Here is a 12,380-nt window from a genome sequence, read left to right on the forward strand (position 1 = left end):
TATAATCGTATGTGTTTTATGATTTGATCACTCGGTGATACGGAGTCATAATATTTTCTTTGTATCGGGTGTTGTGTTCGAGATTGTCTGCGTTTTTCAGCATCAAATCTTTATTATTGTGAATATACTCTAGACAGGAGCGTATAAAAAAGCACGGCAAGGTAAGTGATTTTTAATTTTTTAAATTGGGTTCTACAACTCTCTTGATTTTTTAGTCCTGCCAGTATCCGAACTGCCTTTTTTGCATAACGAAAATGGCATCCATCTTTCTAGATGCACCCCACGTAATGATCCCATACGTCACGATAGCATGGAAATACGCGAAGTATACGCTTCGCAATGCCTTGGATGGAAGGTTTGAACATATTGTTTTAAGGCAATACAGACTAGACAGAAAAGGCGACTTTCAGGTTGGAGTTTGGGCCATTTAAGAGTTTCTGAAATAGTAACTCCCAGGAACTTTATGGATTTATCTGTCACTCCATCGCATCGTCTTGTGTGAGAGGTAAGTATGTTTGTTTTTTCTTTATTCATCTTTAATTTATTTATGTAGAACAAATGCTCAGCTTTTTCTATATTTTGTTTTGTTTTTTCTTCCAGCTCCTTGATGTCATCATTTCTCGCAATAAAAGATGTGTCATCTGCATAAAGACAAATTCGTTCTGCTGGAACACTACCTGGTAAGTCATTGATATATATGTATAAGGAAAAGTAATGGACCCAAGATCGAACCCTGAGGCACTCCACATCTCACTTCTCTCCAGGTGAATTGTTTGGCCCTTCAAATGACCGATTGTACATAAATCAATGTACATAAATGAACATAAATGTGTACTATAATAGTGTTATAGAAAATAGAATATAAAAAATTAAATAATTTAAACAATAGGTGTTAATTAAATGTTTTTTTTAAATATTCGGTCAGTACTGTTAGGTGGGTGTTGATCAAACCAAATAAAAGACAGTTTTGTTATAATTATATTAATTTTAACTTTATTTCCAGCGCACTTCGCGTAACTTACCCGATTATTTGATTATTAATTACAATTAATTGAAAAATTGCGACACTCCTTACTCGCCACCGCTTAAAAGGGGGAATCCCACATTTATAAATTTCGCTATAACGCTTGGACTTACAAATTTCTCAACGATAGTAATATCCAAAAAGGTGTTGATACACCAATTACCTAAAATTATCTGAAATACAACATAATTTCATAAATTTTTGTTGTATTATTATTTTATTTGGATAGTATTGGGTAGCTTTAGGACGATTTATATGTTAGGTTTAAACCATCCGAATGACGGAGTCTCTTTTCTCACCATCTTGTTTCCACCCACTTCCAAAAATATCTGATGTAATCCAATTTTGATAAAACTTTTTGAAATTTGTTGAAAATTATTGGATTTATTTATTATAGTACAAATCTAAGTAAGGTTATAATAGGAAACACCAAGTTGACTAAATGTAAAAACTCTTTATTATCAATAATCTCTATAACATTTCAAAACAACATTAAAAGTACATTATTATCTAAAACATTTTTATTGCTTTACTAAAAAAATTGTTTTAAATTCTTCTAAGAAAATCGTTATCAAAAATAAGTTTACGTCACATTTCTCTATAAGCATAAACAAAAAATAAAATAATACAAGTTAAAAAAAAACAATAAAAACCAAGTTTTAATGAAAAAATGTTATTGTTTTTATATGGGCACACATTAATCGTATTATACATTGTATATCTAAGAAACTGACGATTATTTAAAATCTCTCGAACATAATGCATAGAATCGAACGCAACAATAATTGGTCGAACATTTTCAGACGATGTTCTAATTCTCTTTACCTCTATATTATTTAAGTTAAGATTAGTTAATTCTCGAAGAATTGTTTGTACTTTAGCTTTATCAGAAATATTATTCATTATTTTTGATTCGTGTACGTTATGAAGAATTAATTGGTACGGTTTTCGCTTCTTGCACCAAACGTAAATCCCACAGAAGAACAATACCAAAACAACAAACAATATCATGTTTAGAGTAGAAATAGTCTTAACTTCAGGCAGCGTCATTGCATATGACCTTATTGGTGTAGATCTATTGCTTTTTTAACCACAAATTTTATGATGTCACTTCCGGAAAAAATTAATTTTATCAACAAACGTCATCAAACTTCACTTAGAAATGAATTTTTTGGTTATTGTTTACTGTTTTAATTCTTAGATATTAGCACCGGGTTGTTCAAATTAATTACCCACTTCGATTTTATTGTGAAGAGATTGAAAAATAAAAGGAAAACTGTTGTTTATGACATGAATGTTAACCGCGGACTGAGACTTTACGATAACGGAGTCCAATGCAAGATAATTTAATATGCTCTACGTCTGTCTATAAAATCCAGATACTTATACTATATACAGAGTGATTAAAAAGTAGATGGCAAAAGAAAATTTCGCGCAGAACATTTATATGAACAAAAACTGTTTCCGAATAACTTTTATTTGCGAGATAATCAACATCGCATTACAGATTTATTTTAAAATGTTTCTTAACTTCAAACGCTTTTATCAGCATTTTTAGTCGTCAAAGTACAAATATACGACTTGATTTTTGGAAAGTTGATCATGTGCTTAATTACCAGTTAAATATAATAAAAAAGAACCTCAAAAAAGTTTTTTTTTGTAACAACAATACATATCTCTATAATTTGCGCTTTTTCTTGTATTTATTTTATTATAGAACTCCTTGTCTGTCGAGGCTAGATGTGCTTGCTCAGCCGCGCAGTTTAGGCGGTTGATTATTTGGAATAATATTAAATAATTATTCGTGAGACGATCTTTTTTATAAAAAGAAACAATTTTATTTCATACTAATATTTCGATCGTTTTTTTCGATCTTCATCAGAGTATAACTAAAAAATATTATATTTTTTTTAATATTATATTATATTATTTGGAAGACTCTGGATACTAACTTTTGATTTTTGAATGAGAGTAGGATGAGAATTTTTTTTTTGTTGTTTTTGATGGTTTGTTTGATTTTTTTTAAATGCTATTCAGTATACGAATTTGTTTTTTTTTTGTTTGTCTTGGTACAAGTTAAAATCATTGGCAGTATTGCTACCTTTTCTGTTCTTGTACCATTTGAGCTATTGTAATTTGAATACTTTTTTATTTATTTTAGTTGTAAGGATTATTTTATTTTGCCTTGTTAATTATATTTATTTATTTTTTTTTGTTTGTTTCTTGTCAAATAACTTTGTATCTTGTTTTTGTTATCATTATTTCTGGCTCAATAAACAGTTTATTATTATTGTTTATTATTATAAATCCCAAAAAACTTCAATTTGGAAATAAATGTTACAGTTCGAATTCCTTACATTTCTTTATCAATTCCAACAAGTTTTTCATTACCTTGGTGTATCTTCTTTAATATTTTTGTAAAAGTTTTAAAATTTAATTTGTACGGAGACTTTATTGATGCAATTTTAAATGAAATAATTGAATTTATTTCATATACATAAATTAAAAAAGAAATTAATTTTTCATGATTGAATCACATCGAAAATTTTACACACTATTTCGTTTAGAAATGTTTTAGAAATTAGAAAATTTACATTATCCGAAGCAGTGGCGCCGACCTTCTAATATTTAAGGGGGGCAGAACTTTTTCAAATGATGCACCTTTTTAGAATACAATTGTATTGTACAATACAATTGTATTGTACAATACAATTGTACACTTTTACAATTTTCCGGGGGGACTTAAGCCCCGTGGCGCCGACTTCGGGGTTGCTCAAGCCCCGCAGCCCCCCGTAGTCGGCGCCACTGATCCGAAGTCCATACAGAAAGAGCATTTTTGCTTTCATAACATTCAGATTTAAGAGGAGCAAAACGAAAATTCTTTTTCATAAAACAAGTGATTGGTTCTGAAAAGAACCGGTCTTGTTGGGGAGGTTTGGTTGATTGTTGATGCAAATTAGGCTCTTTCGCCTCGAATGCGCCTAGCAAGCTGAATGTCTTTCGGCATGATGGTTACTCGTTTTGCATGAATTGCACACAAGTTCGTATCTTCGAAAAGTCCGACCAAGTAAGCTTCGCTCGCCTCTTGCAAAGCCATAACGGCGCTACTTTGAAATCGCAAATCGGTCTTGAAATCCTGGGCAATTTCTCTAACCAAACGTTGGAAGGGCAACTTCCTAATTAGAAGTTCAGTACTTTTCTGGTAACGACGAATTTCTCGAAGAGCTACGGTTCCAGGTCTGTAGCGATGCGGTTTCTTGACGCCACCAGTAGCAGGGGCGCTTTTCCTTGCCGCTTTAGTCGCGAGTTGTTTACGTGGCGCTTTACCTCCGGTAGATTTTCGAGCAGTTTGTTTCGTACGAGCCATTTTACTATATTATTAACGAGATACGACGATAAACAGTGAGGATTAATCGAACAGTACAAGGTGTCAAAGTAAACTGAGAAATCGCTCGGTGAAGGCTACTTTAAAGCCGTGTACGTGACTTGCATCGGATTGGTCGAGCCGTAAAATCGGTAGGCGTGTCCATTGCGCCACTATATAAGCGCGCCAAAAGTCCCAAAAACGGTAGTCCCCTGTCGCTGCTGTCAGTTGTCAGTTCGTCGTTATACATACATAGCAAGAAAAGCGAAATTATCTAAGAAACATGACTGGCCGTGGAAAGGGAGGAAAAGGTCTTGGGAAAGGAGGCGCCAAACGTCATCGCAAAGTACTCCGTGACAACATCCAGGGCATCACCAAACCAGCCATCAGACGTCTTGCCCGTCGCGGCGGTGTAAAGCGTATTTCAGGATTAATTTACGAAGAAACTCGAGGGGTTTTAAAGGTTTTCCTTGAGAACGTCATTCGCGACGCTGTCACATACACTGAACACGCAAAAAGAAAAACCGTTACTGCTATGGACGTCGTTTACGCCCTTAAGCGGCAAGGTCGCACTCTCTACGGCTTTGGGGGTTAAGAAATTTAATTTATGTACCTATTTTAGTTTTGACGACGACTGTTCTGTATACAAACACGACCACCCGGTTCTTTTCAGAACCACTATATTTATGAAAGTTAAGGAATATTTTCGCATATAATCCTGACAATTACATATGTACAGTGTGTTAATTAATTATCGTACACGACGTCATCATTGCAAGTATGCAACCAATATCACGGTACAAATACGACAATTAATTAACACACTGTATACATATTAGTCCGATTAAACCGTGTACTGATCCGTGACGTTTTGTCAAGCGTTCTAACAAATCAATATTTATGTTGTTGTGGTCTCAACCAAGAACGGTTCGTCACGTCGGTCGCTTAGCGCTTGCGCATAACTGTTAGTATCTCTCATGGTTATTTATATTCACTATCAAAGCGTATGTTTGGATTTGGATTATTTTTTATTCTTTTACATGTTTCAGGTGTTTTTACATCAACGAATTTTTAAGAACTTTTATTTTATATGTATGTTTTATGATCAGTTTTATAGACAAGTTAATCAATAAATATTTAAAAATATGCATATTTTTATTTCATTTTTGTACTATTACGAAGTAGTCGTAGTTTTTTTAGTTCATTATTACTAAAAAAATAAGTAAATGGATTTCATTTGAAATGGTAAGTTGTGCTTGCAGCGACTATTATCGACATGATTCCGTTCGAAGAAAGTCGTGAATTAGTCGTGTACGCGTACAGGAACGGTTCAAACTTGTGTAATTTAAGATTCGTCGATGGGAAATCACTCAAATAAGCCGTTACAAATTAAAAAAAATATGGAAAAGTATAAAACTTACCGAAAAATCACTTTAAAGTTTCGATGTGACGTCATCAACCATGTTAATAATGCATTTTCGCAGCACCACCGGTAATATCAATCCTATAACATTAATCCGATAAAATGTATGAAAGAATTAATAATTTGTTTTTGTTACAACGCATATGTTCGGGTGAAAAACCTTTCTTTCTTAGGTTTTCGACGCACAACGACTAAAGTGTCGTTGTTGACCCCATCTACTTGAAAATGTCGGGTTCGAGGGTCCGTTGAAATCCATTCAGATCCAAAGGAGCAGGCAGGTAGATGGCAAATAAAGACGTTTTAGTCATACGTCGACAATCAAAGGAGCAAGGGTATTTCACCCATATACGTTATAGTATGAACAAGTTTCATTTTTACTTATTGGCCTTATTGGTGTTGTGTGCGTGGATGTGGAAAAACAATTAATAGGACCAGCGTTAACCGTGGTGCTGTGAAACTACATAGTTAACGTTGATGCGTTACATTGAAACTTTAAAAACCAAGTTATTTTTCGGTAAGTTTATCACTTTTCATTGATTTTTAAGCGACACGACTTGAAAAATTCAATAAAAAAATTTACTGCAATTAAATGATTTTCTAGTGTTTCAACAGTACTTTTGAAACGTCATGTTTAACCCGCGCTAAATAATTAATTAAGTAATATTCGTTGTATTTCGGTGCAACGCCCCGTTCGCACCTTCACCTACGCATTATTTAGCTTATCTTCGCGCATTACTTTGAAGGGATCGAGTATCTCTTCCACTTTTCGATTGTACATGTGCATGGTACATTGTACATTCGATTGTATATGTATTAGTGACATGATTATTAACCATGTCACTGATACATATGTATGTACATTCAAAAACTTGATACATTTACACAACTGCAGAAACATCGATAGTTCGTTATTCGACTATATTTTTTGTGGCCCTGAGAAGGGCCGTTTTGTTAATATGATGGTGTGGCCAAGTTGTAATTAAATTAAGCTTTTTTCTCGGTCTTCTTAGGTAACAAAACAGCTTGAATGTTCGGAAGTACACCTCCTTGAGCAATCGTCACTCCCGATAGTAACTTATTCAACTCTTCGTCGTTACGTATAGCCAGTTGTAAATGTCTGGGGATGATACGAGTCTTTTTGTTGTCTCTCGCAGCGTTACCGGCCAACTCGAGAACTTCGGCTGCCAAATACTCCATTACGGCCGCTAAATATACGGGAGCTCCAGCTCCTACACGCTCCGCGTAATTGCCCTTCCTCAACAATCGATGAATACGACCAACAGGAAATTGTAATCCTGCGCGACTGGATCTGGACTTTGCTTTCCCTTTAACTTTTCCACCTTTTCCTCGGCCCGACATGGCTTAATTGACTTGTTAGCGTGTCGAAAACTTCAAAAAAAATGCTTCAATGTAAACGGTATCGTCGTAATGATAACGTTTCAATACATGACGAAATTTAAGGTTCTTGAAATATTTATACGCATCTGATCCGACTCCCCGACCAATAGCGGCCGTCAACCAAGCGGTAGCAACGGGAGGCGTGGCCTACTGATACGACGCTACTACTTTTTAAACGGCAACGCGGCCTTTTTTTTTTAACATTGCAGCGTGAATTGTTTGTTAACGCCACGCGAGTATTGTTTACGATATCAAAATCTTGTCATCGATAAGTATTTTTATAAACTAATCAACAATGCCACCGAAAACTAGTGGAAAAGCAGCTAAAAAGGCGGGTAAAGCGCAGAAAAACATTTCGAAAACCGACAAAAAGAAGAAGCGCAAGAGGAAGGAAAGCTACGCTATTTACATTTACAAGGTATTGAAGCAAGTTCATCCAGACACTGGCATTTCGAGTAAAGCTATGAGCATCATGAACAGCTTTGTGAATGATATTTTCGAGCGAATTGCCGCGGAGGCGTCTCGTTTGGCTCATTACAACAAAAGGTCAACGATCACCAGTCGAGAAATCCAAACTGCCGTCAGACTTCTGTTACCTGGAGAATTGGCAAAGCATGCTGTAAGCGAAGGCACCAAGGCTGTTACCAAGTACACAAGTTCCAAATAAATGGCAATATAAACATCCCTACCAAACAACGACCGGTTCTTTTCAGAACCAAAAATTATTATCTGAATAAAGTATTATCGCAATTTACAACATTTTTAAGTTAATAGTATTTTTAGTTATTTAAACTAAAAGAGAAAACAAAATAATTAAACTTTAAAATTTGAATCAACACGAAAAATTATACTAATTAATAAATATGTATAAGTAGATGGGTGACAGCTATAGCTAGGAGGATAAAGGACGTAAGGATTGTTCCAGATTCCGTGGCTGTAACAAACAAAATTAATACAAAATTACCCTAAATAAAAAAACTAGTCTCTTGCAGAAAGTAACAAAAATAAAAAAATAAATACGGAACAAGTTATATATGTGCATATGTTTAAAATTTCTGCGAATTTTTCCAGAAATCTTCAACCATTCTTCGTAAAAGTTACCACTAGAAAATGACCTGAAGTTAAAACATCCTAATTAGTAGACCCTACTAATTGTAAGTAGTCAGAAACGAACTAAAATTAAGAACGCTTGTACTTGAATTAAAATCTTTGTAAACCCTCCTTAAAATGAGTTTTTACTGATCGAATAACTTCTGACTGAAGAATAACGTTAAAAAAATGCGGATAAGTGAAAAACTTACGAAAAATGTAATTAAAAGCTTCAATGTGACGTCACACACACAACACCAACCAATTCGATGAGTAAAACTAAAATTCTATAATATTCTCAAAATTGATGAAGGAATTAACGACTTGTCGATGTTACAACGCATATTTTTGGGTGAAATACCCTTGTTTCTTTGGTGTTCGACGCACAACGACTAAAACGTCTTTGTTTACTATTTACCTGCGTTCTTTTATACTATTTATTTATCAACTATGGTTAGTAATGAATTTTCACTTCAAAAACGTTCACTCTGATATTGTCTACTTTTAAAATAACTAAATTATTATTGTTTTTATACATATTTTGTAACATTGAACAGAAACGAAAATCTAATATCTACTATAAACTAAATTTCTATTAAATAATTTTAATTCAAATTTAATTATTTATTAATATTCTTTTCCTTCTTATTTCCATTCTCAAAAAGTTATTTAATTCTCCAAAATTTTTTGCCTTACATTCGTGTTTTAACCTTTCTATTGTTTCTCGTGTATTTCGTGTTAATAATATATCATCCACACTTCTTTCTTTATGTAGGTATAGACAAAAATCATATTTCGATCTTGATCAAATTGTTCAATTATTTAACCCTTGATTTAATAGCTGACCAGGTACTATTGCTGCTTTTTTTATAGCCTACAAGAACATTAGCATTATGCTATCAAAATAACTTGTTGGCTGATTTTTCTTACTGACCGAATATTAAAAAAAAACATTTAATTAACACCCACTGTTTAATGTTATTTAAGTTTTTATATTCTATTTTCTATAACACTAAATAATTCTCTCCGCTGTTGGATAATAAAGTTTAGTTATGTTACTATGTTTCGCTTTTTATTTTGGATTAATACTGTTTTTTAAACATCGATACAATTAATATACGCAGAATATTCGAAAACCGCTGCATTAAAAAAAAATTTATAATTAGCGCCATCTGTGAGGCGAATGACAAAGTTTTGCTCTACTGATTTATACAGATTTCTTTATGAATTCCCAATATTTCCACGAAATCGCACATTTTCCATTACTCAAATTTTAAGATAATAACAATTCAATTTTACGTCTAGTTACACGTAATCTCTTCCTACATTCTACGAGTATCCTGGAAGCGTTGGCGCCTCAATTTAGGGTTTAATTTCTCGTAAAAGTCGCTTTACATCAAGTGCTATTTATGACAAACTTTAGGATTTTTTTATGTTACAAATACAGCGTGTAACTTTTCAACGCGGAATACTTCAATGAGTAGAAAAATGTGTGTACTTGAATTCTATGTATTCACTTTTTCATAATAATTTGCCATGAAGTTGAACTTGGGTAAAAACTAACCTCTACCTGCATAAATCTAAAATTCTTGATAGATTGAGTCGTGCCGGTCGTGCCATCTGTGAATAAGATACCCAACTATACTTGTTACCAGAAATTTTTGTTTTTAGTGACGCATCCCCTTTATTGATGTTCTATTGTTATTTAATCGTGTCGGCGATGTTAATGCTATTTTGTTTCCGAAAAAAGATAATGTCATTTGGAAGAAGCTTCTCTGACAGTGTTACCGGCTTTTTCACAATAAACTTTACAAAAATGTCCCAATGGAGTCTTTCTTGTAATCTTTACTTTGAAAATTATCTATCAACAAACAGAAAATTGAAGATTTATTACAATTCGGTATTCCAAAGGTGATGTGGAATATAGGTGTGTATGGATAAAGTAAGAACCTAAAATACCTAATTAAAAATCAAATGCAAAAAAAATTACAAAAACATTTAGTTGTCTCATTAGCCACAATATTACATTTTTCAAATATTTTTGATGTATTATTAAATGTATATAATTCTTTTCTATGTTTATGTTTTAGGTGGAACTGAAACATGTTGAAGGATAGACACTAGAGATTCAAGGAATTAATTCTTTAATGATAATTAAAGAATATAATAAATGGAGACACTTAAATTTTTGAAGACAATGTTATAGTTCAACAGGTAATAGTTATTTTGTGAAAAACTTTGTTCCTAAATTATTCTACTTAAGATGATCATTTTGTATTGTAGAAAATGTAGAACAGAAATTATATTATGCATAACAGGGTTCGTATGATTTGAATCAGTATTTAACCCTCCAGTGAACGGGTGTTCCGAAAATCACACGAGCGAACGGGTGAGGCCTGTCAGGCCTATATTTGCAATACATATAAAAAAAGAATTAAATAGATTTTTTAACTGTTTTTCAATTTAGAGTAAATTATAGTTAGTTTATTTCACCATGAGCCAATAAAATTAAAAAATGTAAATATTAAGGTTAGGAATTTTGTTAAATTTAACAACACATATCATTTTGAACACTTTTATTTTAAACATTATTTACTGAGTTTTAAACAATAACAAGTATAAAAAGAAGTTATAAGTATACAGTTAACAAACTAATTTATAAAAAAAAACTATATCAAAATGTTTAAAATAGCCTCAACACAAAACAATGGACGGGAAAAAAGGTGATAATTTAGATTAATTTTTCTCTGTGCATTCGCGGCAACAAGCTGTAATATGATCCATGCACAACCAACACCTGCAAAATTTGCAAAAGTATCGAGTCTTCCTTCGTTTACAATATTTACAGTAGCCCCGTTTATTGGGAGGGGGATCCTGCTGGTCTTCTGAAGCAGAGAGTCCTGATAAACGACCAGCTGTTTCACGAACTTTTCTTGGCAGGCGTGCATTTACAGCCCTTTGTCGCATGTTTTCTTTTAGTAAAGAAGTTCCTAGATTTTTTAAAAACATTCTTCGACTTTTACTAAACTCACCATCAGGGTTGTTTGCTTTATAAATTATAAAAGCGTTAATCGCAGCGACGTTCATCAATCCATAAAATATGACCATAGGCCAACGTCGTGTGTTTCTGACTGGATTGTATGCTGTTATCATTCGGTCGACAACATCTACACCACCTTTGGTCATATTATAAAAACTGACCACTTCTGGTTTAGCTTTTTCACCAGTACTTTGATCAATAGCAGTGTCATTATGCATTGACGAAATCAATAAAAAATTTTTTGATTTTTTTGAACGTATGAAACAGCCATCATGTCTTTACTAAAAGCAAATAGCGACGAATTCACTTTCCTGTTCTTTACCTGTGTTATTTCTAAAGGTAATTCCCTTCTGTTGGCCCGAATAGTTGCCACTACAGTGAGGCGATGCTCTCGTATTAGCAAACTAGCTATTTTATATCCAGTAAACCAACGATCCATGGTTACATTTCGTCCAGATCCTGATAGGTGCATACACATCCTCTCTGTGACAGCAGCTATTGAATTATCGATTTTAAATGGGCCTTTGGGTTGAGTCCCTGCATAGATTTGTAAATGGGATGTGTAGAATGTCCTAGAATCGACCATTGAGAACACTTTTAAGCCGTATTTATTTGGCTTATTTGGGATATACATTGTAAATCTGCATCTCCCACGAAATGCAAGTAGCATTTCATCAAGGGTAACGTACTCCCCAACAGAATAGTGTACTTTGCACTGTTCATTGAACTTTATCATCATTTCCCTTACGGCAGCAAGATTGTCTTGGGATTTTCTGACCTCTCTGGTGTTTGTGTCATCAAACCGTAGGCATCTCAACAAAAATTTAATCCTTCTTTGAGTCATTGCAGCAGGAAATATTTCGCATCCTAGGCCATCGTCGCTATAAAATTCGTGTTTTCGTCCTCCATGCTGCGAACCTGCTAGATACAGCAGACCTAGTAATGCCATTATTTCAGTGGTATTTGTTTCCTTGTAGTCGTACTGATCTTGATATCTATTTGAAATTTTTGTGATATATAGATTAGTGTTTATTACAATGAC

General features: G+C 33.5%; 5 protein-coding genes across 5 annotated transcripts; 2 read left to right on the plus strand and 3 right to left on the minus strand.

Moving 5' to 3' along the window:
- Window positions 1-3,903: 3,903 nt before the first annotated feature.
- LOC111418481 (histone H3) lies at window positions 3,904-4,434 on the minus strand. The gene has a single exon (XM_023051021.2). It carries the CDS (start codon window positions 4,389-4,391, stop codon window positions 3,981-3,983), a length of 411 nt encoding a protein of 136 aa, XP_022906789.1. The 5' UTR covers window positions 4,392-4,434; the 3' UTR covers window positions 3,904-3,980.
- A 175-nt stretch (window positions 4,435-4,609) lies between these two features.
- LOC111418475 (histone H4) lies at window positions 4,610-5,067 on the plus strand. The gene has a single exon (XM_023051016.2). It carries the CDS (start codon window positions 4,672-4,674, stop codon window positions 4,981-4,983), a length of 312 nt encoding a protein of 103 aa, XP_022906784.1. The 5' UTR covers window positions 4,610-4,671; the 3' UTR covers window positions 4,984-5,067.
- A 1,648-nt stretch (window positions 5,068-6,715) lies between these two features.
- Window positions 6,716-7,233, minus strand: LOC111418480 (histone H2A). The gene has a single exon (XM_023051020.2). It carries the CDS (start codon window positions 7,168-7,170, stop codon window positions 6,796-6,798), a length of 375 nt encoding a protein of 124 aa, XP_022906788.1. The 5' UTR covers window positions 7,171-7,233; the 3' UTR covers window positions 6,716-6,795.
- Window positions 7,234-7,425: 192 nt separating this feature from the next.
- LOC111418477 (histone H2B) lies at window positions 7,426-8,037 on the plus strand. The gene has a single exon (XM_023051018.2). The coding sequence runs from the start codon at window positions 7,505-7,507 to the stop codon at window positions 7,874-7,876; it is 372 nt and encodes a 123-aa protein (XP_022906786.1). The 5' UTR covers window positions 7,426-7,504; the 3' UTR covers window positions 7,877-8,037.
- A 2,997-nt stretch (window positions 8,038-11,034) lies between these two features.
- Window positions 11,035-11,556, minus strand: LOC139431990 (piggyBac transposable element-derived protein 4-like). Its single transcript, XM_071200318.1, has one exon. The coding sequence runs from the start codon at window positions 11,554-11,556 to the stop codon at window positions 11,035-11,037; it is 522 nt and encodes a 173-aa protein (XP_071056419.1).
- Window positions 11,557-12,380: the final 824 nt, after the last annotated feature.

The sequence above is a fragment of the Onthophagus taurus genome, chromosome 11, assembly GCF_036711975.1.
Source record: "Onthophagus taurus isolate NC chromosome 11, IU_Otau_3.0, whole genome shotgun sequence".
NCBI classification, from domain to species: Eukaryota; Metazoa; Arthropoda; class Insecta; order Coleoptera; family Scarabaeidae; genus Onthophagus; species Onthophagus taurus.